Genomic DNA, 27,500 nt, shown 5'->3' with positions numbered 1-27,500 from the left:
TTCTGGAGAACGCTTATCCGCCAATACGGTTACGGTTCTCGTCGTCTTTCCTCGTGATGTACCAGCTAAACGATCATTGTATTTAAAACCTGTAACTTGGATGTTAAATAAAAGATCAATTTACAATATTTAGGTTTCACGCTTGCTCTCATAACATGTTCCACTCAGGGTTTTGTCGATCTCACGCTAGCAAAGCGCCATTCGCTCGTTTGATTCATCCGTTGCAAACCTCATGCTGACCTATGGACTCACTCCGTCTTCCTTACTTCGCGTCATCGGTTGCGAGACTCGCTAAACAAACAAATAGCCAGGCCGCCGCGATAGCTAATCGCCGGCCGTCAAACCCGGCTTTGCAACTTCAGTCATGCTGAAGCCCTACGAGTGTGCGTCCGCGATAAGATAACTCGCGGTACTTGCCGCGGTGTGCTGCGACGATCGATGTACTGCGTTCGACTCCAGTACCGGTTTGACAAGCCGCCAGTCTAGTAGTATCTGCCTTGTACGTGGTGGCCAAAAAAATGATACTCACAAGGGCACGTGTGCTGTACGATTTTGTGTTTGCGGTGTTGCACTTCATTTACGGTGGTGTGCTGTTCCTGGTGTGCCATAAGCTGATCCGAATTTGGCCACCCGCTGTGAGACCGGTGGTGACCGTGAAGCAAGGCAAACTTCGGGGTATTACGTCGACCTTGCCCAACGGGACGCAGTATCACTACTTCAAGGGCATCCCGTACGCGGAGCCACCGGTGGGTGCATTACGATTTAAGCCACCGGTACCATTGGAGCGATTCCGCAAACCGATTGTCGACTGCTACGCCGAGCGATCTAATGCGGTCCAGAAAGATTTCTTCTCGGATCGTGTCAGTGGCGCAGAGTCCAGCCTGTATCTGAATGTGTTCACTCCTCGGCTGCCGGGTGAGGCGGATGTTACGAAGGGTGTTCCGAAGCGGCCAGTCATGGTGTTCATCCATGGTGGTGGTTTTATGAACGGTACCGGTAGCAGTTTGTTCTACAATCCGGAGTACTTTGTGCAAGAGGATGTGGTGATGGTAACGATCAACTATCGTCTGGGACCACTCGGATTCCTCTATCTGCCCGATGCCGGTGTGCCTGGTAATGCTGGGCTTAAGGATCAGGTACGTTGCAGTGCCAGTTGATCGATGCAACGTGATTAACCGGTGGATTCCATTTGTCACTTCGCATAGCTGTTGGCGCTCAAGTGGGTGCATGAAAACATTGCCCAGTTCGGTGGCAACCCGGAGAATGTGACTCTGTTCGGAGAAAGCGCCGGCAGCATGTCAGCGTACTTGCACTATCTCTCGCCCAACTCACGGTAATGCATTCTTTACGCCACTTCACCTCTCTAATCTATCGCCAGGGATCAAGTGACTATCTCTTTCGATTTCATCACCACAGAAAGTACATCCAGCGAGTAATCTGTCAGAGTGGTGTGGCCTGTAGCGATTCGTTCTTCCAGATTGAACCACAGGAGAAGGCACGCAAGTTGGCACGCTTCTTCGGTTATACCGGTGATAGCGATCAGGGTGCTCTCGGTAGGTAATAATGTGGCCCACCAGTACGCACACTTCCAGCGTCACAATGCTCAGAAAAAGGGGATACTCAGCAGCATGCATGATGATAAGCATGTTTTCTTCGCTTGTAAGAGGTTTATTTTTAGCTCTTTAACGATCTTCGCACATTAACAGCTCGGTTGTTAAGACCAAAACAGGTTACCGCCGGCGAACGGTTGAATATCAGTTACAGAAATTCATTACTATTGTCGGCCTATGGCAAACAGCGTATGCTCTTTTGCCACATTATGGCCATTATTCCCAGCAAAGGCTACCAGAAGCTATAGAGTAGCGAAGTCGAACATGGTCGTGGATCATTAAAGTCGAATTGACATGCGAGCTAACCATTAATCATTGCTTCACCGCATGGTCCACAGAAACCCTCCAGAAGGTACCGGCACAGCTGCTGGCCAAGCATCAGAACGAGGTCATAAGCGATGGCGAGAAAAAGCTCGCGCTCATCTTCATCTTCCGGCCGGTGGTTGAGCGGCAGCAGACTGACGACAGCATTATCACGCAGCACCCACAGGAGATCCTGAAGACCTACGACGCGCTACGGATGCCCCTCCTCGAGGGTTGCAATAATGGTGAGGGCATTTTAGCTTTGCGTACTCTCGGATCAAAATGGCAATCGTTCCTGAAGTCACCGGAGCGGCTCGTACCGGTGCTACTGTCCAGTAAAGCACCAAACCTAGACCGGGCACTGGTTGGGCAGGAGCTGAAGCGTTCTTACTTTGGCGATCGTCCGCTGACCGCCGAACAGACGCTGAACCGTATGTGTGACCTGCTGTCCGACAACACCTTCATCACTAATTCAGTAACGAGTGCCGAATGGATGGCCAAATATCAACCAAAGGCCCCACACTACCACTACCGCTTCACCTTCGATGGACGGTTCAGTATGCTCAAGCGTCTTTTCCAACAATCGCACGTTGCCGGTGCGTGCCACGGTGACGACTTGTTCTACATGTTCAAGTAAGTTCCGCTCAGCTGATGGTGGATAAGGGTGGGCGCTCAAATGGTAAACTAATCGATATGATCCTTTCAGCCCTTGTTTTCTCCCGAAAGTACCCGCAGACAGCGATGAGGTACGCGTTCGACGTATATTGGTGGCACTGTGGACGAGTTTCGCTAAACATGGTGACCCATCCGTCGATGTACCTACAGAGCTGGTGCCAGAAAAGTGGACCCCGGTACGCAAGATCGCACGTGATGCAACGGATTTCGACCTCGACTGTCTCGAGATCAATGCAGCGCCCCGAATGGTCATCAATCCGGCTGGTGATCGGATAAGGCTGTGGCGTCGCCTACTGAAGCAATACCGTCCCGACTACCTTTGAGGGACCGGTGTTGCCGAAATGTCACATGGTACCAACCGATGTTCCCACGGGGAGGTGTTACTTGCCGAATGTGAATTTGGCAGCCAAATAAACTGCTTTCCTCGCGGAAACATGACAAACTACTGGTTTTGCTTTGGCACTTTCATTGATGACGCTCATTGAATAGCTTACATTTAGATAAAAGATTAATGCGTATCAATGTCAATCAGTTCCTTAATCCCTCGAGAAAAATTCGTCTTCCGAAACAATCCAAAGCCGGGCAGCTGTTTCTGTCTGTGAATAGAAAACCAGTTTAGCGCCGAAAAACGCCACATTCATTATGTAACCATCGTGTTGAGCATCAGGCCCAAGCAGACACAATTATCTCCTGGCACGCTAACGGGTTGGATTAGAGTCAATCGATGCTAAACAGTGACGCAAACTAAACCGCACAGTTCGGTATCTTTAATTATCGAAATCCAATGTGTCTCTCATTCACATATAGTGGTTGACTGATGACCAACGAGCTTATGGCTACTAGATGAGTTTAAATTTCCGAACGGGACCAACCCAGTGTGCGTGCTGTGAACGCTGCATAATCAATCGGTAAAGGTCAACTTGATCGTGATAACCACAACCACTACGAAGTAGCCAAGACTTTCGAGCCAGAAAGTGGAGGCAGCGATCCAAAACGCACGCGACATAAGCGCTGTCTCCAGTTAGTCGGTGGCGTGATGGACAAGTGGTTAAACGTGTGGCAGTATCTAGTCGCTCTTAGCCGTTTAGTGATCTCTACGATCGTTTTCTTCGTGCAGCATCGTTGGCTGCGGTTCTGGCCCCCTCGGGAACGACCCCTGGTGACCGTTCGCCAGGGGAAAGTACGCGGCATAAGCTCGATTCTGCCGAATGGCAAACCGTATCACTACTTCAAAGGTATCCCGTATGCCACGGCACCAGTTGGTGAACTACGGTTTCGTGCTCCGGTTCCACTCGATCGCTTCCGTGTCCCGATTGTCGACTGCTGCGTGGAGCGTGCAGACTATGTGCAGTTGGATTTCTTCACAGAAGTAGTGTTTGGTGCCGAAAGTGCTCTCTATTTAAACGTTTACACTCCAGTGCAGCAACTCCCAGTGGAATCAAATGGCACCAGATTGCCTGTGATGGTGTTCCTGCATGGAGGTGGCTTCGCATGTGGTACTGCGAGCAGTCTCTTCTATGCGCCCGATTATTTTCTACAGCGAAATGTGATCGTTGTCACAGTTTACTATCGGTTGGGACCGCTTGGATTCCTCTATCTGCCAGAAGCAGGAATCGAGGGAAATGCTGGACTAAAGGATCAGGTATGATCGGTTCGTCGGATTTGTGCCATCCAATCCATCTTATGCTACTTCTGCTCCGGTAGTTGATGGCGCTACGTTGGGTCAATGAAAACATTGCTCAGTTTGGTGGAGATCCGCAGTGTGTGACTCTGTTCGGAGAAAGCGCCGGCAGCTTCTCTTCCTATCTTCACATGCTTTCACCCAACTCACGGTAAGATAGATGTTTGCAAAACTTTTCGAATGCAACCAACTAGCCAGCCGCTTTTATTACGATCGTTCCGTTTTTCTTTGGCTTTGGCAGCAAATATTTCCACCGCGTTATCTGCCAGAGTGGAGTCGTCTGTTCGAGTTCCTTCATGCAAAAGGACGGAGTTAAGATGGCCTTCAATTTGGCGCGCTATTTTGGCTACGAAGGAACGACTCAGAAAGGAGCACTCGGTAAGCAATAAGCGTTAAACTTGTTTTCCTCTGGAAAAACTGGTTATCTCGTGGCCAGCTTTAGAAACTTTAAAAAAAATGTAAAAAGCCGCAATTTTGAGGTCCAACAAGGCATCTGGGCTAATTATGCTGTATTGAATTTACCGCAGAAACGTTGCTCAAGGTTCCAGCACGACAACTCGCCAAACATCAACGAAAGGCTCTGGATAAGGCAGAGAAGCACAATGATCTGGTGTTTGTATTCCTTCCTGTGGTAGAGAAGACGCATTCGAACGACAGTATCATCACACAAGAACCGGAACAGATGATTAAGACATATGACACGTTACGGATACCACTGCTGGAGGGATGCAACGATGGTGAGGGCATACTAGGACTCTTCATCATGAGAAATCAGTTCAATGAACTCGCTCAGCTTCCGAACCGTTTAGCATCGAAGATATTTCGTACTCTTCCCCCGGAAGAAATATCGCGGATCAGTGAACGGATCAAGCGATTCTATTTCGGTGATGAACCGGTCGATCGATGGGACCGAGAACAGCTGAAGCATCTGCTCTCGGATACGATTTTCATGACCGACTCCTGGATTAATGCTGAATTGTTGGCAAGATATCAGCCCCTTTTGCGCCACTATCACTATCGCTTCACGTACGATGGACGGTTCAGTATTCTCAAGCGGTTTTATCGTAATACGACGACGCCCGGTGCCTGTCATGGTGACGAGTTGATGTACATGTTCTGGTAAATAGTAGAAGTACAGTTAAATTTTCTTAAGAAATAATTTGCTGAATTAATTTTTTTTTATTTTTTACAGTCCGCGCGCTCTTCCCAAACTTCCACCAACCAGTGACGAGCGTCGAGTTCGTGATAACGTCGTCGCTTTGTGGACCAGCTTTGCCAAGCACGGCGATCCATCCGTGGAGTCGCGAGATGTTGTCGACGATCGATGGGATCCGGTACCTAAAATTTATCGCGAAGCAACCGAGTTTCGGCTCAACTGTCTCGAGATTAACGTGCGTCCGGTGATGGTCCCGGATCCATGTGTTGAACGAAGGAACTTTTGGCGATCTTTATACGAAACTAGTTTTAAAGGTTACTTCTGACGCAAATTGTGATATCAGCAAAGAACTTTCAGTGGCTGGTAGTAGATTTCTTGGTTAAATTTAAATGCAATATAGAATCTGTGTTCTCTTTATTGACTGTTTACCCATCTATATTTATAATCATTAACATAATTTCAAACAACGTTCATTTCCGTTTGCCACCAATTGCGTTAATCTAAGAACTAAATGTTGGCGTTTTACTTTCGGATCTTAGTAAGCAGCGTAATCATGCCAATCAAATCTACCAGATGATCAGTTAAGGCGTCACCTACTGTAGCCGATCTGACTACCTTTGAGGTACAGATGTTTCCAAAATTGCACCGATGAAAACTGATGTTTGCACGGGGAGGTGTTACCTGCCGATGGTGTTGTCCGATAAACAATTTTTTTAAAGCATCAACATTACACCGAAGTGTGAATTCGGCTTCCAAATAAGCTCCTTTTCTCGCGGAGACATGATAAACTACTGTTTTCTATTGTGTGCAGTTCCTTAATCTATTGGTAACTTCATTATTGATGCTCACTTAGCAGTGAATTACGAATAGCGTTCATTTCATTAATGGATTGCTACATATCAATCTCAATCCTCTGGTTGATTCCGGCTTTATCGAAAAAAAAAACGAGTTTAAATCTGAAATGCGCCACATTCATCATTAAACCATTGTGTCTAGCATCAGCCACGATCCCATGGCACGTTAACCGGTTTGATTAGACGGATCGTAGCTCAACAGTGACGCAAACCACACCGCATAGTGCCGCATATTCAAATATAAACAAAACGATCATCGCTTCTGTATCACTCATAGGATCATTGTATTAATGCAACAATGGTTTCTTACACAAAACACTTTCCCATTGGTTTCAACGACAGTTTGAGCGACGAGATAAACTGAAGTCGATGCATCTCGGCGCTGTGTGCGTGTTGTGTACGCTGCATAATCAATCGGTCAAGGTCAACTTGATCGCGATGATCACAACCACCACGTTGGCTACTTTCGAGCATGAAAGTGGTCGCCATCACACAAACAATGAACGCACGCAACATAGCCGCGATCGCTGCCTCCCGCGAGGCGTTGTCTGTTGTTAGTCGTTGGCGTGATGGACAAGTGGTTAAACGTGTGCCCGTATCTGGTCGCTCTTGCCCGTCTAGTGATCGCTACGATCGTTTTCCTCGTGCAGCATCGTTGGCTGCGGTTCTGGCCTCCTCGGGAACGACCCCTGGTGACCGTTCGCCAGGGGAAAGTACGCGGCATAAGCTCGATTCTGCCGAATGGCAAACCGTATCACTACTTCAAAGGGATCCCGTATGCCACGGCACCCGTTGGTGAGCTACGGTTTCGTGCTCCGGTTCCACTCGATCGCTTCCGTGTCCCGATTGTCGACTGCTGCGTGGAGCGTGCTGACTATGTGCAGTTGGATTTCTTCTCCGGGCTCGTGTTTGGTGCCGAAAGTGCTCTCTATTTAAACGTTTACACTCCGGTGCAGCAACTCCCAGTGGAATCAAATGGCACCAGATTGCCTGTGATGGTGTTCCTGCATGGAGGTGGCTTCGCATGTGGTACTGCGAGCAGTCTCTTCTATGCGCCCGATTATTTTCTACAGCGAAATGTGATCGTTGTCACAGTTTACTATCGGTTGGGACCGCTTGGATTCCTCTATCTGCCGGAAGCAGGAATCGAGGGAAATGCTGGACTAAAGGATCAGGTATGATCGGTTCGTCGGATTTGTGCCATCCAATCCATCTTATGCTACTTCTGCTCCGGTAGTTGATGGCGCTACGTTGGGTCAATGAAAACATTGCTCAGTTCGGTGGAGATCCGCAGTGTGTGACTCTGTTAGGAGAAAGCGCCGGCAGCTTCTCTTCCTATCTTCACATGCTTTCACCCAACTCACGGTAGGTTGGTTGCTTTCAGCCATGGCACACCTGTGCGTGCGCGATAGTGCATGCTCTCTCAAATGCAACTGACCAGCCGCTTGTACCACGATCGTTCCGTTTTTCTTTGGCTTGCAGCAAGTATTTCCATCGCGTTATCTGTCAGAGTGGAGTCGTCTGTTCCAGCTCCTTCATGCAGACGGATGGCGTTAAGATGGCCTTCAATTTGGCGCGCTATTTTGGCTACGAGGGAACGAGTCAGCAGGGAGCACTTGGTATGCTATTCGTTATGAGATCGCAGGAGTGATCTGTGCTAATTATGCTGTATTGAATTTACTGCAGAAACGTTGCTCAAGGTTCCCGCGGAGCAACTCGCCAAACATCAACGAAAAGCCCTCGGTAAGGCAGCGAAACATAGTGATTTAGTGTTTGTATTTCTTCCGGTGGTGGAACAAACGCTCAGCAATGATAGCATTATCACACAAGAACCGGAACAGATTCTTAAAACATATGACACGTTACGGATACCACTGCTGGAGGGATGCAACGATGGTGAGGGCATACTAGGACTCTTCATCATGAGGAATCAATTCAATGAGCTCGCTCAGCTTCCGAACCGTTTAGCATCGAAGATATTTCGTGCCCTTCTGCCGGAAGAAATATCGCGGATCAGTGAACGGATCAAACGATTCTATTTCGGTGATGAACCGGTCGGTCGATGGGACCGAGAACAGCTGAAGCATCTGCTCTCGGATACGATTTTCATGACCGACTCCTGGATTAATGCTGAATTGTTGGCAAGATATCAGCCCCTTTTACGCCACTATCATTATCGCTTCACGTACGATGGACGGTTCAGTATTCTCAAGCGATTGTTCATGAATGCAAGGACGTCCGGAGCCTGTCATGGTGATGACTTGATGTACATGTTCTGGTAAACACCTTAACAATTTGCTTTCGAAATAATTTGCTAAATTAGCTTTCTCATATTGCTTACAGTCCACGCGCTCTTCCCAAACTTCCACCAACCAGTGACGAGCATCGAGTTCGTGATAACGTCATCGCTTTGTGGACCAGCTTTGCTAAGCATGGCGATCCATCCGTGGAGTCGCGCGATGTTGTCGACGATCGATGGGAACCCGTACCTAAAATTGATCGAGAAGCAACCGAGTTCCGACTCAACTGTCTCGAGATTAACGTGCGTCCGGTGATGGTCCCGGAACCATGTGTGGAACGAAGGAACTTTTGGCGATCGTTATATGAGACAAGTGTTAAGGGATGAAGGACTCTCATGTGAATTGTGATATAAGCAGAGAATTGCTCTGTAGCTAATTGTTGTTTCTTGGCTAAATTAATCTGCAATAATAAAAACCCGTGGTTTTCTTTACCGCATGTTTACCCATTTATATTTTTAAATCATTAAAAGAATTTGCTTTAGCATCTATTAATTAATATCTATTGCTAGTATTCTAAGCTCTTTTCTACTCGTTTTTCACTGGTGTATCCAGGTAGGATTATTGCTTTTCGTTAAACGAGGAAATCTCTATCACAAATAGAAAATATACGTACGAGAGCGTGACGGCGATCATTGCTCAAGAGGGGTAAAGCTTTTTCAAACGATACAGAATGAGAGACAGTGCGGCTTCGTTCACATACCGACCGATGGTGTTGTAGCACATGTTCAGCGTCTGGATGGTAAACTTTACGTTGTGTTGTCCACCGAGCGACAGTTGCTTCAGTTGGCTATCATTCAGGTACGTGTCCCACTCGTCTTCGTTGTCTACGTGCGTCACAATTAGCTCCTGGTTGTGCTTTAAGCCAAGTAGCTCTCTAATATCCGCTTCGCATCCGTTCAAATTTCCATTGCAATCATTTTCGTTATTGTTAAGCTTGGTGTAGGTACCGCATAAGTCCTCGACCGGCAACATGTAGTTTTCGTTCATTTCCTTCCGACCGTTTGACACTTCTTTGACTTTGAAAAGACGAATCTGCTCACAGAAAATGGCTCGATACATCGCCATAACCGGCCTATAGCAGTCCTTCGGTGCCATATGCGCGACAATCGTTTCTATTTCCGCCTTCGTTAGTACTGACCGACAGATGGTCTCCTTTTTCCGGTCGAGCGCGTATTGATAGCCAGGAACACCGACCAAACGTCGTGTCAGAAACAGGACGCTCTCGTACGACATGAACGGCATGTAGCCGGTGTAGGCATCGGTAATGGCTCCCACCATTTGTTTAAACAGTGTTGTCTCGAGTTGCAGCGATGGCATAAACACATACCGGATCGCCATCCGGCAGATCTGGTCCACTACCTCCAGACGGAACAGGCACATGTTGCAGTGATCGTGCACACCCAGCATAAACCCGATCACCGCCCACAGATGTACGAACGCCTCGAGATCCTCACGGTTATCATACCGGATGCCGAGCAAGTGCGGTCGCACCAGTGGAAAGCCCATGAATCCGAACGTTGTCAGTGCCATTTCGGGCTGACTAATGAACCCGAGCTGCCGTTTGGTGGCACTGCGTGATGCACTCAGATGCATTCGACGTACTTGTTGTAAAGATTTCCAGGATCTGCAAAAGATTGAGCAAAATGATAAAAAGATTAATGATTATCGTCGATCGAGAGAGGGAGTCCGGCGGCATTACCTTGATCCAGGTTCCAGATCACACTCGTACCAATCGCTCACGTGTTTCAAGGTGGACACGTAGCGTTTACGGGCCGTCTCCATCGTGTTCGACTTGCCGGTGTGCTCAAGTATGCGCAAACCTTTCGGATCGGCCAGCAGTACCAGCAGACTGCAGAACGTTGCCTGTAGGATGCCAAAGCGGTTGTCCTTGTAGAACCTTTGGCCACGCTTAAACTTGGCCTCATCGTACCAGGGTGGCAGCTCGGCTTCCAGATCCGCTGCCGTGCCCTCATCGCCCGGCGTGTCGAGAGCCATGAATAGCGCTGTCCAGTACTCTTTCGCTTCTAAAAGAGAAAAAAATGCGGAAGGAAACGTATATGCTAGAATCTGTTTTTTCGCGCGAACCCCAAACATATTGATGGTTTTGTAACAAATGAATTCTAATGAATTCTCATTGAGAATCTTTAATCAAGCGAACGAGGTACCATGATCTTTAGTGTACCTGGAACGACGGCGCGCTATAGCCCTTCGTCATGGTACTTACTCAACTCAGCGAAGCTGTCAATTCGCCCAAAGGGGGGCAGGGGGGAACTCGCTTCTCCAGACAATGTATTCAAACATCCCACAACATTCCACTTTACGTGTTGCTACCACACGGAGCGGGAGTAAAACTTGGGATCATTTATCGTCCGTCATTCCGGGATGGATGGGCCCCTTTAACCGGTGTTTGGCGATCTCGAAGCAATCACGCTCAAGTATCTTACATAAGCGCGCGGCCGTACTCAGTAACGATGATGCCGAACAGGATTGCGATCTAGCAAGCAATGAATCGGTCTTTTCGTGCGAGCAACCGATTGCGTAGAGGGCATTGTTCGTCTGGAGTGTTGGCGCGACGCACGTTAAAAACCAGCATGACCGGGTATGGCCACCATTGAGATCGAATTCGATTAAAGATGGAGTCGGAAGATTATAACGATACAACCATGCTGCGAGGAGAATGGGAAAAGGGCTTCGCCCCTCCAGTCTCCAATGACGTACCGGAACTAATTGGCGAGTGGAAGGCGAGATCGCTTCACTGAACCAATTATCACCAAGGGGCGGTCCAAGGTTAAATGCACAAACTTATACAAATAATACGCAAAATTGCCCAAGAACACAAAAAATCACAATTTCATCAGCGTTCAGAGCAGACACCCCACATTAAACCCGTTTCGCAGCAATTAAAAGCCAGATTTGGAACCAGCGAACCGTGTCGGGTGTAAAAGGTATAATAGGTTCCCCGATCAGTCACGCGGATCGTCGTTCTAGAGATGCATTCGCGATTCTGGTGCACCAGTTTTTATTTGTTTTCGCTGATCAAAGCAAACACTTCCAGCGTTTGTTCGATTCATTCGCGCTTCATTATACCAGCGAGTGTGATCGCCAACTAGCATGTGCGATCGTTGGATATAACTCTGGATCGATTCTGCACGCGACAACATCGGCACGTTTGTTATGGTGCATCGCGTTAGGGTTTGACAAAACTTGTTTCAAGGCCATTATTTCTCCGAAAGAAAAACCTGTTCCCTTTGCAGGCACCGGTTTTGCTCATCCAGGTGAGCGATTGAATGCTCTCCGATGGAACCGCTGTGCGCAGAATCGTGTTCTCAGAACGATTTTCCCGAAGCAAAGAAAGAGAACCTTTGTGTGCTGTTTTCATTGACGTTAAACTGGTCGGTCGTTGGCCTGCTGGACCGCACTCACATAATGCTCGTCTTACTCACCACGCTCCTCGACGGTCAGCTGAATGGACACCATAGCCGATGCAAAAAGGCATGCAACTATCTTCACGCTACTAATCTATTACGACTGACCAGTCTCACTAGCGGTTCGAAACAAAAATAGATGCCAGTTCGACTACCAGAGAGCTGTGTTAGTGGTTGTCGTTCACGGAAACTACGAATCGAGTGACGCCTTTAGGGCGATCCGATGCCACCAAAGTCCAACGGATGTATGTAGTGCGAATCGAGAACATTGCAACCAGAATGAAAGAATCGCGAGAACGCGTGGGGAAGCGCTTCTCTTCGTTTGTCTCTATATTGCATCACATTTCGCAATTCGTTGAAAAGAGATTTTGCTTTCGACGAGTACTTTTCGACCATTTGTTAACACAGATCTGGTTCACTACCTCTAGCCGCAACAGACACATATTGCATCGATCATGCACACCCAGCATTAAATGGTTATCATAGCGGATGTGTGGAGCAAGTGTGGTCGCACTAGTTGCAAGCTATCTCGGATTGTTTCCTTTGCCGGCACCGGCTTTCTCTCCGACGGAACCGTAGTGCGCAGAATCGCGTACGAAGAATGAATTTCCCGAAGCAGAAAAGGAGAGCCTTTGTGTGCAGTTTTCACTGGGAATGGTCTGGTCAGTTGCTGGTCTGCTGGATTTCCCTGACATAACGTTCACCGTACTCACCACGCTCTTCGGCGGTCAGCTGAATGGATTCCATTGCTTATGCGAAAAGATAAGGCACTATCTCCACGCCACTAATCTACTGCGACTGATCAGTCTCACTAGTGATTACACACAAAAATAGATGCCAGTTCGACTACCAGAGAGCTGTGTTAGTGACCGATAACTGTGTTCGATGTTCACTGAAACCGCGAGCCGAGTGACGCTTTTGCGTCGGTCCGATACCGCCAGAGTCCAACAGGCGTCTGATTCACTGTTGTGGGAACTGAGAACTTTGATGCCAGAACGAAAGAATCGCGAGAACGCGTGGGAAAGCGCTTCGCTTTGCTTGTACCGATGGACCAGTCAGGGCAAGCGAGATTCAATCGTGCACTGGGTTGTCACTACATTACCTCGGTTTTCGTCATTCCACGCTGCCTACATGGTTCCCTTTTGCTCGAGAACGATGTTACCTTCATGGCTTGTACTTTACAGGCTGCTGACGGCTAGGATTGCAACCAGGAAGAGACGTTACAAGGACCGTTTAATTGCGACAGAGCAGGACCGCAGAAAACGTCTCTAGAGCTGCAATCGCTTTATGATGCAAAATTTGCATGCATTAGGCTGCGTTAGTGATGTTTTGCATTTTATCTTCGATTTCGACTTACTCTTTTAATGCTACAAACTATCACATTAAGTAGTTGTTGCACTTAGCACAACAACACTAAAATTAATTTTATCTCATTCGTATTCTAATGCGCTAGTGATGTTTCGTTTTTTATCTCTTGGTTATACTTTGTTAATGTTACTAATTATAATATTAAGTAATTGCTGCACTAAACACAGCAACATTAAAGCTCTTTTAAAGTGAAGCGAAAAAAAAATTGCAGTTAAAACTCTCTCGGACACAACATACCTGTTGCGCGTCTTGGTTCAAGTTCATGGCCATATATCCTCGTCAATGTCGCGTGGCCCAAGGGCCCCGGTAGACATCTGAGACGCGATTTACACGCAGGTAAAGTTAAGGGGTAAGGCTGTTTTCGAAAGGTGTGCAAGTTCTACTGACACACTGCCAAACCGGTTTTCCCCGCTGCATACCGTACCCGGATCGCTTGCATTAAATTGCAGTCAAAGGGCGTGTAAGTGAAGTTGCTTGCACCGAGACGTTAAAACGTTGTCTTGTTTGTTTGTAGTCAGTTTCCGCTTGGCCGCGATATCGATGACTTTGCATCCGGACCGCCACCGAACGCAACGATACGATGCAATTATTCGTTCGGTTTCATTCGTGCATAGCGACTTCCGTGTTGAGGCGTGTGATACGATGCATTATCAAGCGAAACGCTTACACTGTGCCCCTTGGTCTGATGCTGTGCAAAATAACGATGAATCACGTTGAACATGTGCTTATCGCTACGCATGTTATCGAGCTACATGCTTTTCCTACAGACGACTGGCAACGATAACTAGTCGTGTTGCTAGGCAGATTTAATTTTCACACGCCATGTCGCTTACCGTAATTTATCCAATTGGTAATTGATTCATGGTTCATCTGGAAGGACTCTCAGCTCAGCTCAGGAAGGACTCATTACGCGCCGCAGTCTTTCTATCCTGCTTGCTGGGCGTTCCAGCAGGTCCTCTACGACCGATGCATACTCGAGCGAGATTCTTATAAGGATAATGAGCTCTTCGGCGTTTTAATTGCACTTTCCTCCACGTGTCCGTGGGAAGTATGTGGCCCGCGGTACGCTATGATGCATCGCACACATTATGGTAGCGAGCAGCTTTCTACCGGCGGTAATTATTTAAACTCGTCAAATGAGCGCACATCAATCTGTGGTTGCGGAATCTGTAGAAAAAAAAGAAAGAAAAGGTAGAAAGAAGGATATGTAAATAAATGATCATAAGCTGTATATCCTTGAAGCGCTCCTGGGATCTAATGATTAGATAAATTGTCTCTTTGAAGAAACCAATCTCATATCAAATGCCATTCTATTGCTCGATTTATGCCATATAATCCTACGAACAAGAACATCATTTAAAAAATGTTGCAAATAGACGATTGATTTCATTTCTCTATCCAAATGAAGCTCCACCCATCTCAAGGGAGACGGACATAAGCCGATATGGAGTGGAAAATGAGCAATTACACCTTACTCTCTTGTGAGACCAGCTACCGGACTCCTTCCTATTCATTGGTTTGGAAACATCCGACTAAGCAATCAGAAATATTACGGCTCTTTTGATGATGAAATCCATGATGATGATGCATACGCTAGTCAACAAAAGTTATTCAAGGTTCACAGATCGGCATGCAATCATAAGAATATCAAAAAATCGATTGCGCAGTAGTTTTTGTTACGAACTACCGTCGGAACCATTCGAAATAAGACAAATTGTCACCTGTCGTCACCTGGCAGATGGAAATGGCCAAACAAACGAATACTCTCCGTGTTTGCTGGAAATTGCATTGGACGAACATTAAAGGTATCCCAGGGTTTTTCCCGGTCCGATGGAAGTTCAGCATTTGCCGTCTTTCATCCTTCGTTCCTTCCCACTGTTGTCCACCCACTTTTGTAGTTTCTGCTTCGCTGACCAAGGTAAGGCCATTGGTAAGGAAATTTTCTTCCTGGAAGCTGGTCAGCTGCATTTTCATATTGTTCTCAGTTAGAATTGCTATACGGATCGTTGTCACAGTCCGTTTTTGTGAATGAAATAAGTTCTGCGAACGGATTATGTTACGTAGCGCCATAGCGCCATGAACTCAAAACACTGCGTCATTCAAATCAAATATATTTCATGCAGGCACTTAGACGCTGCAACACCATTGTGCATACAACTTGAATTTAAATATTGTGCATCGATGCGTGTTTGAATTACATCAACATACCGTTACAGTTCCTCAAAACATTCCATCAACAATCACACTGCTTCAAACGATTCTAGCGCTGATGGTGATAATTGAAGGCCACGATTCTATCAATAGCAGAGCTATTCACAGTTAATGGTGCATTGTGATATTCTGCGAAAAAATGTGTGGTATTCAATTGATTAAATGGGTGTTAACAGGGTGATAATCAGGTTATTTCAGGCTTCGTTGGGTAGCAATTATCCCGCCATCGATGACCGTAACGTGCAGTGGATTGTAAATTTCTTCGAGAACTCCTGTGTGTCTGGTCAAAGTGAAAAGGATCACTCAATCATTTCCGTCAAGACGGTAAATGCCGAATAAGAGCGGCCCACAATCTAAGCGGATAGAAATTATTAGTATCACTATTTATCATTAGTATCTCTGATGAGCCATACCGCCAGAAATGTTTCATAGGTCAAGGGAAACATTCGATACACGTTGATGACGAAGGGTTTCTGAGCTCGCATCATTATGAATGAGAGATCCTTCTTCTGTCTTTTATCGAGCGCAGTCCAGTTACAGCTAGAAATTGCATCACAAATGCCTGAGGACTATGCAATAGAATGAGAATGATTTAAAGATCAATCATCAGGGCTCAGTTGCGGCGCTCGAAGCTGCATTCTTTCATTGTAATTCGCTACCTTTTGCGCGACGAGGTCACCCAAGAAACACCATGTAAAAATCTGATAAAATATACACAGCACAAACGCTCCGAACCGAACGATAAGCATTACATTGCCCTTAGCGAGCAGCACCTCGAAAGCGCTCGTACAGATCAGGAAAATGCTGATTACAAACTGTCCCATAAAATTCAAATTGAATAACTCTGTCACTTGGTTCCCAAACCTATAAATAATGGAAGGATAAATACCGCAGGGTAGTCGCGGAAAACTAACAGAAAGACTGAATGACTTACTCCAATAGATACTGGTGGCGCAATATTAGCTGCCTTATGCGATCAACAACTGCTTCATCTTGGCCTACGGCTCCGTGTACTGGCAGCTCCTTTCCGATTGTTGCGAAATCCATGCTCAGCAGGTGAAAGTGCAGTGATAACTGGCTTACTATCTGACAGCTGAAGAGCTCCACTACAGCAATTGATAAGATGGAATGGCATACGAGCATCATCTGACCGAGGAATACAATTCTGTAACCAATGAACGTATCTGTATCAAAAGGATACTTGGCTCGCAAAATGAATCCATCGGAAAGCAGGCCCTATCAAGCAGGAACAAGAATTTTCAGCACGGAAACGAGCACTCTTTCGTATAGGCTTACATATAGAATCATAGCAACGGCAAGCGCAGATCCTAGAATGTGAGTTAAACAAACAATCAATGATTCCAGGCGATGGTTGGAGCTCATCTGCTGGACGAGTTGCTGTTCACGATGCCGATAGAGCTCGAACCCTACACGGTATTGTTTGACGACCTCAAGTAGATCGTCGATATAAAATCGACAAAACCATCGCTTCGCCACTACCATTATGAATGCACTTAGGAGACAGGCATCATCCCCGAACCGTTCAATGTCTTCAAGCGAGTCCAGTAGATCAAATGCGATCGCCGCAGTCTGTAGCACAGACAACAACTCTATCGCGTATAAACCCAATCGTTGCCAGAATGGGGCCTTCGAGAAACCCGGATAGATACCAAGGAGTCTGCAATAGATCAGTTAAAAAAGAATGAAAACTCATCTATTAATCCTTTTTTCGATTAAAGGATGGCAAAAACAAGTTGCTTACCGTAAGTTATCGAATTGGTAATTGATATACGGCTCATCTGGAAGGTTTCTCGACCACAGCAGGCTCAGTTTGTTCCACAGCTTTTTCATTCTGCACTCTATGGATGCTTTAGCAGCTGTTCTGCGTCCTTTGATGGATTAGAGGCAATCGTACTATGGAACGTTGCATTCCAGAGCGTGATTCTTATAAGGATTACCACTCCTTCGGTGATTTAATTACAAGAAGAATCCTTCATTCGATCGTGGGAAGCATGAGGTCCTGGTACGCTCAATTACACACCACACATTATGGTAACGAGCAGCTTATTAGCAGCGGTAATTATTTTACCTCGCCAATTGAGGACACATCAACCAGCGAGCTCTCTAGAAAACATTCCTGCCACTGATTCTTCGAGGCGCAAGACTCCCAAGAAAGCTAGATTCATAAATAAGTAATAAAAAGCTGGATACCTGTTGAGAATGTCCGGAGCTCCTCGAGGCTATAACGATTGGATAAATGGGCTCTTTGAGGAAACCTATGTCACATGTCGCTACGAGCAAGCTCATCATATCACAAATTGCTACAATCAAACGATTTGATTCTTCCCCCCCCCCTCCCTTAGTGTGATAGCGCACATGAGTTTCATCACTACTTCCAGTGGATGGTGTGTTAAACCAACTATTTTCGTTGCCTTAACTTGCAGTATCTCGATCGATGCTACTGACATAACTCCGAGGACACTCAATCACTGTTCCTGTGGAGCCCGTTGGCGTAATGGTGAGACTTGGAACTGCAACGATGACCAAATAAGTAAACCAGTGAAAAATGACAGCTAATATGCGGTAATAAAAGATCGACGCGTTGGTGCAAGTTGTGTGGCAAATTGTGAACCGAACATAATTTAAAATACATTCATTGTTATGCTGCCTGCTAGTTTATAACAGAATCAGCCGAGCGCATGAATCAAACATTTTCACAGGACTTTATCATTGAAGGAAGAATGTTTCCCACGCCATCCTTTATCGAAGGGTACATATTACATTCCAGCATCAATACATTTCCAGTACTCTATCTAATTTACATCAAATGGTTTACAAAGAGAACATTCATTTGCTTCCCAATATATGTTTATTACCATATTCCTAGAAGGAATAAATCATCCCAGTTGCACACTTTGCTAATACTTTGCTAGCTCTTCATAACAGAAACAATAAACTGCTGGCAGATGAAATTGTTTTCTGCATAAATTGAGAGCTCATCTTAATTCACCTTGGATGGAAATGAAGGATATAGAACTAGAGCACCACCGTCGTACGTGACTATACCAATATTGCCTTGACCTAGCTCAACAAAACGTGAAACCGAAAATACTACTCTCATTCATGCTTCGGTTCGGGAGCGTCGTGCTCCATCAGGTGCCATTGAGAAATCGCTGCCAGGACGCGAACATGCATACCTCCGCACATCAATCGTGCTCCCGAAGGATGCAACGATGCAACTCGGAATCAAGCGTACATCTCGGTGCTCTCCGATACAGTCCTCTCCTCGTTTCCTTGCCTCGTTGTTGCTGCTGGCAGACAGCCATAGCTGATGGTTCGGTAGCTGGAAGTGAAGAGTTGCTGAATCGTCGGACTATCGTCGATACCCGAAAGCATGCTTCTGGCGTTCCGTTGCATTCAGTCCTCAGTGCACGCTCGCGCCAGCAACGTACGAACGACAAGTCCCAACATCGTCTACCGGTGAACAGTGAAGAGTGTGACAAAAGAGGAATCGTTCCAGTGACCCATGTTTGGTTTTCGGTTACAAATCGCCTTCTTAACACCCCGTAAAGTGAAAGTAAATGAGCCCATGCAGACCGACCGGCTCGGATCAGTCGATGTTTGAAGCGCCATCTCATTAGAACGCAATTACCACCTCCAGCGTAACGACATTCAGGCTAATGTGGTCTAGCGGGTTCAGCGGGTTGATACATAAGCCCTATGCCAGGCGAACACGTGTGTTCGTACCGTCGTTTCCATTGATTTGAAATCTAAAAATCGAAACAACGAACGGCGTTAATTCCACTTCGTTTCAGCTTTGCTTCACTTTGGACGCGTGGTCACCGGGTTTCAAAATGTGTGACTATTTTCACATTCTTTCGACGTTTGTTTACGGTTGCTTGTGTTTGCTAATAGTATCGAGCCGTTTTCCAATCAACGGACGCCTGTAGTCAGATTTGTAGCAGAAGTGAATGATGCTACTAGACGGCGAAAACGCGATCGTTAGCCTGCTGGACACACGTGGACTTTCTCCCATGAACACAGCGTTTCTGGCGTTTTTGCATAAGTAAATAGATAGAAGCGAGTGGAATTTAGATGATGTGCGATGATTTGCATTTTCGGGCCTGTTTTCGTCTATCGTGTCGCGCTTGCAGTGTTCGTTATCGGTGATTTGTTTGTTTTCGAGGTTGAGTGATCCTCTTCTGTACACATTTTATGTTTTTTTTTTCCTTCTAAACGATCCATGTGCATTCCTCGTTGAAAAAAAAACGTATCAAAGAACGCAAAAAGGTGTCGAAATCAGTGCAAGTGTACGCGTGCTCACTCGCTCCAGACCACGGCTTGGTTGTGCGTTCTATTTGGTGGTGTGTATGTGTTTTAATGGGATGGCCCCGCGAGCAAGCGACAAGCGCCATGTTTTGACAACGGCATTGTGATACCGCGGTCTCAGTCGATCAGGGCGTTGCGTTCGTGAGTGATCTAGTAAATTCGTACGGTGGCCGTATGGTTTGAAGTGTATAAATTAAAGCTAGATGAGCAGTCAAAGAAACAGAGCATACCCTCGGGCACGTATGTTACAGGACGTGGAGTAATTGCTTCTCAAAACGCGGCTTACGTTTGTGATATCCTTGCCTTCGGAGTGTCTCCCGTACTCCGTAATCTGATTGATTGTTCTGATATACAGTGTCGGTCGTGTGTCCAATTTAAACAACAGTGTTTCATTGGATTGATGCCAACTAAGATCGTGCTGTAAATTAGATCGGCTAGTTAAATTGAAATTGAAGAGCATCAGCAGATTACAGTGTTTGAGACTTGTATGAGTGACATTCTGCCTTCGATCGACGGCCAAGAATCGATCATCGAGATCGATCGAAGCGAAAGCAAATTGGATGTAACCTTAACGAACTGGAGCATCGCGACCATCACCACCACTACTAGAAGGAACAGACCACGCATCTAATCTGCTGTACCTACGACGACGCGTACAACGTGCTAGAAGCCACCTAGAAGGTAAGCTTCTTTCGTCACAATACAAACGAACATAATCGTGCCGTACTTTTTCTCAATTCTACTTAGTACTCCTATCGTTTCCTATCCTCTTCGAATCATTGAACCACTGGTTTTTATAGGTTTCATAAAAAAATATTCAAGCTAGCTGAGTTAATATGCTGGGGCCATATTAATTATCAGAGCTAATATGCACATTGCGCTTGCCCCATCAATGCCAAGGAGCTGCGTCGTCAGATCGATGGTCAACTATCCATCAACAAACTAGAACACTTTAGTTCTTATCTGCTAGATCAGAATTGTTTCAAATTTACAATGAATTGGGATAAAACTTAACTATCAATTGACCAGACTAGACCATACAGAGAAACATATAGACAAAATCAACTGATGCCATCATTCAACAACACAAGCGCCTCTAGATTGTGACTTTCAAAGTGGAATCCTTTAGCATGAAAAGCTGAATCTAATTATCAGCCGGATTGAATCCTCCATGCACCCAGCAGGTGGTGACATTGAGCATATGCGTGTATTCAAGCGTTATGCAATCCTGCATGGGACAGAGGACAGAGTGAAACACAAACCTCGTCCTCCTGCTTTACTTTAGCAAACCGAGCAGTCATTTTCGTTGTTTCTAGTATTTGATCTGGTTTTTGCGAGGTAGAAAAGCGACCTCCAAATGGAGACGCATGATGATCCACAAATGCGTTTGCATTTAGCAAACAGTGCAGCCACACAATACGCTGTTGGTCAATTTCATTTCCTTCATTGTTCAGCCTTGCTTACAGGAGGTTTATTTATCATTCAAGAACTGAATTCAACGGAACTCGGATCCCGATAGTGTGCAAAAGCTTTAAAGAGGTTCGTTTGAAGATTAAATCCATGACGAGGGGGCCTACACCTGTAAACAAAGGTTGTTCAAGGTCCATGGTCCAGCATTCAATCACAAGCATATCATGGAATCGATTGAATAGTAGTTTCTGCTTCTGTCTCAACTACCTGTACATCGAGGTCACCGGTAAACGAACTATAGTCGGAACCATTGGAAATAAGACAAATTGTCACCTGTCTTCACCTGGCAGATGGAAATGGTCAAACAAACGAAAGCTCTCCGTGTTTACTGGAAATTGCATTGGACGAACATTAAAGGTATCCCAGGGTTTTTCCCGGTCCGATGGAAGTTCAGCATTTGCCGTCTTTCATCCTTCGTTCCTTCCCACTGTTGTCCACCCACTTTTGTAGTTTCTGCTTCGCTGACCAAGGTAAGGCCATTGGTAAGGAAATTTTCTTCCTGTAAGCTGGTCAACTGCATTTCCACATAGTTTTGTAAGCACATTCGCAGTCATTTAATCAACGCCCTCACATGGATTCAAAACTTTGTGACAGTTCAATCAAATATATTTCGTGTATGCACTCAGATGCTGTGACATCACATTTTATTGTGCACTGATATGTGTTTCAAATACATCAACATAACGCTGCAGTTCCTCAAAACATTCCATCAACCATCACACTCACTGCTTCAAACGATTCCAGCGTTTCTTTAGAACGACAAAGACATTCACGCTTATCGCTGCTTAGTGAGGTTTGACAAAAAACATGCCATTAACGTTTTATGATACTTCATTAGGCATTCAATTGATTGGTGATCATCAGCCTTAGGTGCTTTGCAATTGTCATGCTATCAATACCTTCCTAGAAACCGTGCAGTGAGCTGTAAATTTCGTCCAGAATTCCTGTGTGGTGGTCAACATGAAAAGGATCACTCAATCATTTCCATCATGACGGTAAATGCTGAATAAGAGCGACCCAGAATCTAAGAGAAAAGAGATAGGTTTAGCATTTGGCATCGTTATGAGACGTCGGCATTGCGACATACCGCCAGAAATGTTTCATAGGTCAAGGGAAACATGCGATACATGTTGATGACGAAGGGTTTCTGAGCTCGCATCATTATGAAAGAGAGATCCTTCTTGCGTTTCCTATCGAGCACCGTCCAGTTACAGCTAGAAATTGCATCACAAATGCTTGAGGACTGGGAAATAGAATGAGTATGATTTAAACATTAATCATCAAGGCTCAGTTGCGGTACTCGAAGCTGCATTCTTTCGTTACAATTTGCTACCTTTTGCGCGACGAGATCACCGAGAAAACACCAAACAAAAATCATATAAATCATACCCAGCCCTAACACTCCAAATCGAACGATGAGTATCAAATTGCCCTTGGCGAGCAATACTTCGAAAGCACACATACAGATCATTATAACAGTAATTACAAACAGTCCCATTAAGAAAGGTTCGAGCACCTCCTGCACCTGGGTGCCCAACCTATAAAAGAGGAATTGAAGAATTGACTGCAGTTGAGAATTACGAGAAAAAATTAATGACTTACTCCAGCAGATACTGGTGACGCAATATCAGCTGCCTTATGCGGTCAACTATTGCTTCATCCTGTCCAAGGGGTTCGTGTACCGGCAGCTCATTTCCAATTGTTGTAAATTCCATACTCAACAGCTGAAAGTGCAGCGACAACTGGCTTATGATCTGGCTGCAGAAGAGCTCCACTACAGCAATCGATAAGAGGGAATGCCAAAGAAGCAGTATTTGACTGACGAATACAATTCCGTTACCAATAAACGTGTCCGTATCAAAAGGGTACTTGGCGCGCAGAATAAATCCATCGGAAAGCAGGCCCTATTAATGATTGAGCAATAGTTTTCAGCACTGAATTGAATACTTTTGCGTAGAAGCTTACATGGGGAATCATAGCAAAAGACAGCAAGCTACATAGAATGTGCGCTATCTTTACAATCGACGACTCCAGTCGATGGTATGAAAGGAGCTGCTGCACGAACTGTCGTTCACGATGCCGATAGAGCTCGAACCCTATATTGTATTGGTCGACGAACTTAAAGAGATCGTCGATATAAAATCGACAAAACCATCGCTTCGCCACTACCATTATGAATGCACTTAGCATACAGGTATCATCCCCGAACCGTTCAATGTCTTCACGCGAGTCCAGTAGATCAAATGCGATCGCTACGATCTGTAGCACACAGAATAACTCAATCGCGTATAAACCCAGTCGTTGCCAGAATGGAGCCTTCGAGAAGCCAGGATAGATACCAACGAGTCTGCAATCGGTAACACAATCAAAGAGAGAAAGATTCATTGTTGTCCAATTAAATGATGGCCATACGAATGGGCTTACCGTAAGTTATCGAATTGGTACTTAATGTACGGTTCTTCTGGAAGGTCTCTAGACCACAACTGGCTCATTTTGCGCCACACTTTTTCCATCCTATTCTCTATGGATGTTCCAGTATCTGTTGAACACACTGCAATGGATTGCAGCCGATAGTACTATGTTCCAATGCTTTCCAGATTCGTATAAAGATTATGACTCCTTCTGCGTTTTAATTACAAGAAGATTCCATCATTCCACCGCTGCAGTACGCCCGTGAGAAGTATGTGACCTCGGTACACTAAATTACAAAGCACACATTATGATAATGAGTAGTTTTCTAGCAGCGGTAATTATTTTGCCTCGCCATTTGAAGACCCATTCACCTGTGGCTGCATGCTCTGCACGAACGATTGGCCTTGATCTTTCCAGGCGTAAGACACGCATGAGAAATACGGAGGGATTTATAAATAAGTTATTAAAAGGATACCCTTGAGAAGAGTTCCCTTTGACCAAACCGACTATTAAGCAAACTACATTCCTTCGATTGATCTATGCCCGATGGTCATAGATCAAGGACATCATATCACAAATTGCAGCAAGCAAACGTTTGATTCCTTCTCTCTATCCAAATGACACTGCACAAGGGCCCGTCCAACCCAAGGTAGACGTTGGTAAGCCGATATGGAGTGGAAAATTAGTAATTACCTCTCGCTCCTTCGTAAGTCTGGCTACTGGCCTCCTTCCTATTCCCTTTGGTAAAGGCTCTGGTGGTCTGGAGGCTTTGCACTAAGCAATCAAAATGTTATTTTTAGAATCAAACGTTTAAGATAAATGATGAAGCACTAAACATCAAGCATAAAGCATCATGACATCGGCGCACATCGTTTAATGTGTGATTGGTGTTAAATTTTCCATGTCACATTAAATTGAAACAAATTTCCTTCACTCTTCTATGTTGCAGTGACTACGAGCGAGTTTTCAACCGATCAGTGCCGTGTGCCGAGAGACAGCTATGCACAACCTTCGCATCAACGCCAACATCTAATTAATTTAATTAAAATCCCACAAAGACGCGCAATTCCAATTGCAGGTGTCGAAGTGCAGCATTACTTTCCTCGAACTGCTTCAGTGTCGTTAACTCACAATCAGGGAGACACAAGTTGTGACCGCTGTCTCGGCATCCCGGGCATCCGCCATGCACGTGATTGTGCTAAAGTATGTGCAGGTCCTGTGTATAACGATATTTTTCTCCAACAACGTCAACTGTGATAAGTTACTGCTGCATAACGAGCGGGAAGATCAGGACCTTTACCGGATCGGTGCGTGCACCGCCGCCTGTATGACGGGTACGGTGGATGCACACGCCGGGCCAGCTGACGATGAACCCAAGCTAAAGGTAAATTCCCTGGGGGCCTGTGTGCGGCTTGCTAATGGTTTACCGCTTGTCGGTTTGCATCACAGGAACGCTCCGGTTTTTAAACGGTGCGTCTACTATGACAAACCATTTTTTGGTTCCTTTTTTGTTTTGCAGAATCTCGAACAATGCTACCGACAGTGCTCCGAGGACACTCGTCCTCTGTCCGCCTGGAAACCATTGACGCAACGGCGCGATTCATCGTTACGCATCCATCTCATTTGCCGGGATAGCACGAACCTCATCATTCGGGTGCAGCATGATACCGCGACCGGCAATGACCTTCGGCCAACGGGTGACCACAAGAGTAGCCGCACCGGTAAATCCAGCAAGCCTAGCAAAGCTATCGATGGCGAAAGAAATCAATTGAACGGACTTCCGGGAACTTCTGATGATGCTAGTTTGTCGGGAGAACCGTTCGGTTCGATGTCATCTTCCGTGGCACCGGTAGCATTGGGAACTCATGATCGTCCGAGGCGTGCCATAGGTTCAAACAGTATCCCACCGTCTGAGCTATACACTGACCGTGGAACTGATATCGGCCATAACGCTGAATCTACGGCACCGCTCGCAATCTACCTGGTGAAGGTGCAGGAAAGCGAAAAGGAGCTCGGTGATCGGATTGTCTACATGGTAAGTAGAAACGTTTGATTATTGTTTGTGCTTTATTGAAGAGGAAATGCACGGATATTAACGGGTAGATTACATCGCCAGTGAAACTCGTCTCATCGGGATAATTCAATGATATTCGGTTATGCGTTAACCAACTCGGTTCGAGTGTCGAATATGCTCTAATGTTTGGACGAAAATAACCCGTACGTCCAAATTTGCGTTCGCCTATTTGAGCTTAATTTCGAAACACATGTTCAGGTGTTTTCATGGAATCCTCATGAATATTAATTAAATTTCTCAAGCTCGACATTCTATTCGCCCTGATGATTTCGATGGTAATGATGCTGATGATTGCCGCCTGTACATCTAGGGTGCATTTTGGAAAATACATTCCATCCCACCCGTGGTGCGAGGACAGCGCAAATATGCGGCTGGTACGTGATATACTATCCTGAAACCGCACACGACGTTGTGGGTTATGTGCGAAATCACTTCACTCATCTCAAAATACGGTTACGCGTTTCGGCATCGCAGGTGAACAAAGTTGGCAAATAGTTGCACCATTTCGTCATTTTATTGTGGGGAAAGTGCGCTGCGAGCTGCATAATTGCACGGATCGCTCTCCTGGCTTTGGAATGTTGTAACCGTTTTAGCTACGCCGGGATGGAATTTTATTCCACACTTTTGAGCATTACCACACTAACTAGTATCGCAACGTGCTTCGGTCTATTAATTACAATTACAGTACAGGCTCGCTGCAGATGATCCTTTGAACCGCTTATGATTTGTTCAATCATTGACTCTATCATATCAAATTATCCACCCATCCGGGGGTAGTCAATTACCGCTCTCGACGCTGAAATGAAGAAACGTTTATTGACAATTTCCTAACATGTTCAGTCACAATGCGAAAGCGAATCGTAATGCACTGATTGCGTGGCGGATGGTTTTTGCAAATGCACTGCCATAAATACCCGCGGACAACGTAATTATGCGTTCGATTATCGTTATCACCCTTGCGCGGTGATAGCGGATGTTTGCGGCCACAAAAAGTGCAGCATGCATCGCCCACGTGACCTCGGCTTCAGGAGAAAGAGATTCATCCACAGGATGCTCAAGAAAGGTTCAGGATTCGAGGAAAAATTATAATTAAAATGAATTTACCAGCCCTCTCCATCGATTTTTTCCGCACCACCGTTATCTGCTCGAGACATTCGAGTCCGTCGCCGTCTCAGCGGGCACAACTTCCAGCAGATTACAGACGCCACTGCCCTACCCACCCACCATCCACCCAGCAAAATATTTTTAATCTTTGTTTACCAACATCGTATGCTCCGTCTCGTTCTTGTCTGAGCAGCCGGTTTGCATTGGCCACAATTTCGAGCGTTGTCCTTGAGCCTGCCGAGAGTGGTTGGCCCCAATTTTGGCGCACAGCTCGCGCCATTAGTAATCGCGATGATCGAGTACACGGAGCACTATTTTCGCGGTCTGGATTTGTGGTCGCTGGGCGTGGATGAGGCGTTTCTCAATGTGTCGCACCATGCACCATCGAAGAGTGACCATTATCTCTACGCGTTGTCGGAGGAGTGTGATAAGGTATTATGAAAAGTTGCTGCCCTGAACTCCAAGTTGCTAATCCCGCCCCCCTCTCTCACGCTGCTTTAGTGTCCGTTTACGAAGGTGCAACGAATT

General features: G+C 45.9%; 5 protein-coding genes across 6 annotated transcripts in view; 4 read left to right on the top strand and 1 right to left on the bottom strand.

The window, feature by feature from the left end:
* The window catches only part of LOC126578507 (uncharacterized), a 4,873-nt gene extending 1,840 nt beyond the window's left edge, over positions 1 to 3,033 (top strand). Inside the window, exons 5-9 of the mRNA XM_050241134.1 lie at positions 631 to 1,136; positions 1,206 to 1,333; positions 1,417 to 1,553; positions 1,949 to 2,546; positions 2,620 to 3,033. Coding sequence (XP_050097091.1) covers positions 631 to 1,136; positions 1,206 to 1,333; positions 1,417 to 1,553; positions 1,949 to 2,546; positions 2,620 to 2,911 — 1,661 coding nt within the window. The 3' untranslated portion in view covers positions 2,912 to 3,033. The remainder of the gene's footprint in view (positions 1 to 630; positions 1,137 to 1,205; positions 1,334 to 1,416; positions 1,554 to 1,948; positions 2,547 to 2,619) is intronic.
* Positions 3,034 to 3,624: 591 nt separating this feature from the next.
* On the top strand, positions 3,625 to 8,913 carry LOC126576901 (uncharacterized). The gene is made up of 10 exons (XM_050238204.1): positions 3,625 to 4,230; positions 4,293 to 4,420; positions 4,511 to 4,647; positions 4,797 to 5,388; positions 5,462 to 5,710; positions 6,821 to 7,454; positions 7,517 to 7,644; positions 7,762 to 7,898; positions 7,966 to 8,557; positions 8,623 to 8,913. Exons 1-10 carry the CDS (start codon positions 3,625 to 3,627, stop codon positions 8,903 to 8,905), a joined length of 3,486 nt encoding a protein of 1,161 aa, XP_050094161.1. The 3' UTR covers positions 8,906 to 8,913.
* A 103-nt stretch (positions 8,914 to 9,016) lies between these two features.
* LOC126578506 (uncharacterized) lies at positions 9,017 to 12,941 on the bottom strand. 2 transcript variants are annotated; one of them, XM_050241133.1, is made up of 3 exons: positions 12,023 to 12,365; positions 10,279 to 10,603; positions 9,017 to 10,203 (listed from the first exon to the last, which is right to left on the bottom strand). In XM_050241133.1, the coding sequence occupies exons 1-3, from the start codon at positions 12,054 to 12,056 to the stop codon at positions 9,216 to 9,218; spliced, it is 1,347 nt and encodes a 448-aa protein (XP_050097090.1). In that variant the 5' UTR covers positions 12,057 to 12,365; the 3' UTR covers positions 9,017 to 9,215. The 2 variants fall into 2 exon arrangements, with proteins under 2 accessions (XP_050097090.1, XP_050097089.1); XM_050241132.1 differs by lacking the exon at positions 12,023 to 12,365 and adding an exon at positions 12,718 to 12,941 and having other exon boundaries at positions 9,018 to 10,203.
* A 7,257-nt stretch (positions 12,942 to 20,198) lies between these two features.
* LOC126573948 (tyrosine-protein kinase receptor torso) overlaps positions 20,199 to 27,500 on the top strand; it is an 18,922-nt gene continuing 11,620 nt past the window's right edge. The window contains exons 1-3 of the mRNA XM_050233778.1: positions 20,199 to 20,593; positions 24,744 to 25,178; positions 25,314 to 25,829. Coding sequence (XP_050089735.1) covers positions 24,978 to 25,178; positions 25,314 to 25,829 — 717 coding nt within the window. The 5' untranslated portion in view covers positions 20,199 to 20,593; positions 24,744 to 24,977. The remainder of the gene's footprint in view (positions 20,594 to 24,743; positions 25,179 to 25,313; positions 25,830 to 27,500) is intronic.
* LOC126573949 (heparan-alpha-glucosaminide N-acetyltransferase) overlaps positions 27,176 to 27,500 on the top strand; it is a 2,314-nt gene continuing 1,989 nt past the window's right edge. The window contains exons 1-2 of the mRNA XM_050233779.1: positions 27,176 to 27,404; positions 27,474 to 27,500. The exon at positions 27,474 to 27,500 is cut by the window's right edge and continues 101 nt beyond it. Coding sequence (XP_050089736.1) covers positions 27,264 to 27,404; positions 27,474 to 27,500 — 168 coding nt within the window. The 5' untranslated portion in view covers positions 27,176 to 27,263. The remainder of the gene's footprint in view (positions 27,405 to 27,473) is intronic.

This window comes from Anopheles aquasalis, chromosome 3, assembly GCF_943734665.1.
Source record: "Anopheles aquasalis chromosome 3, idAnoAquaMG_Q_19, whole genome shotgun sequence".
Classification (NCBI taxonomy): Eukaryota; Metazoa; Arthropoda; class Insecta; order Diptera; family Culicidae; genus Anopheles; species Anopheles aquasalis.
Note: the sequence above shows the minus strand (reverse complement) of the source record. Positions and strands in the feature narration are given on the sequence as shown.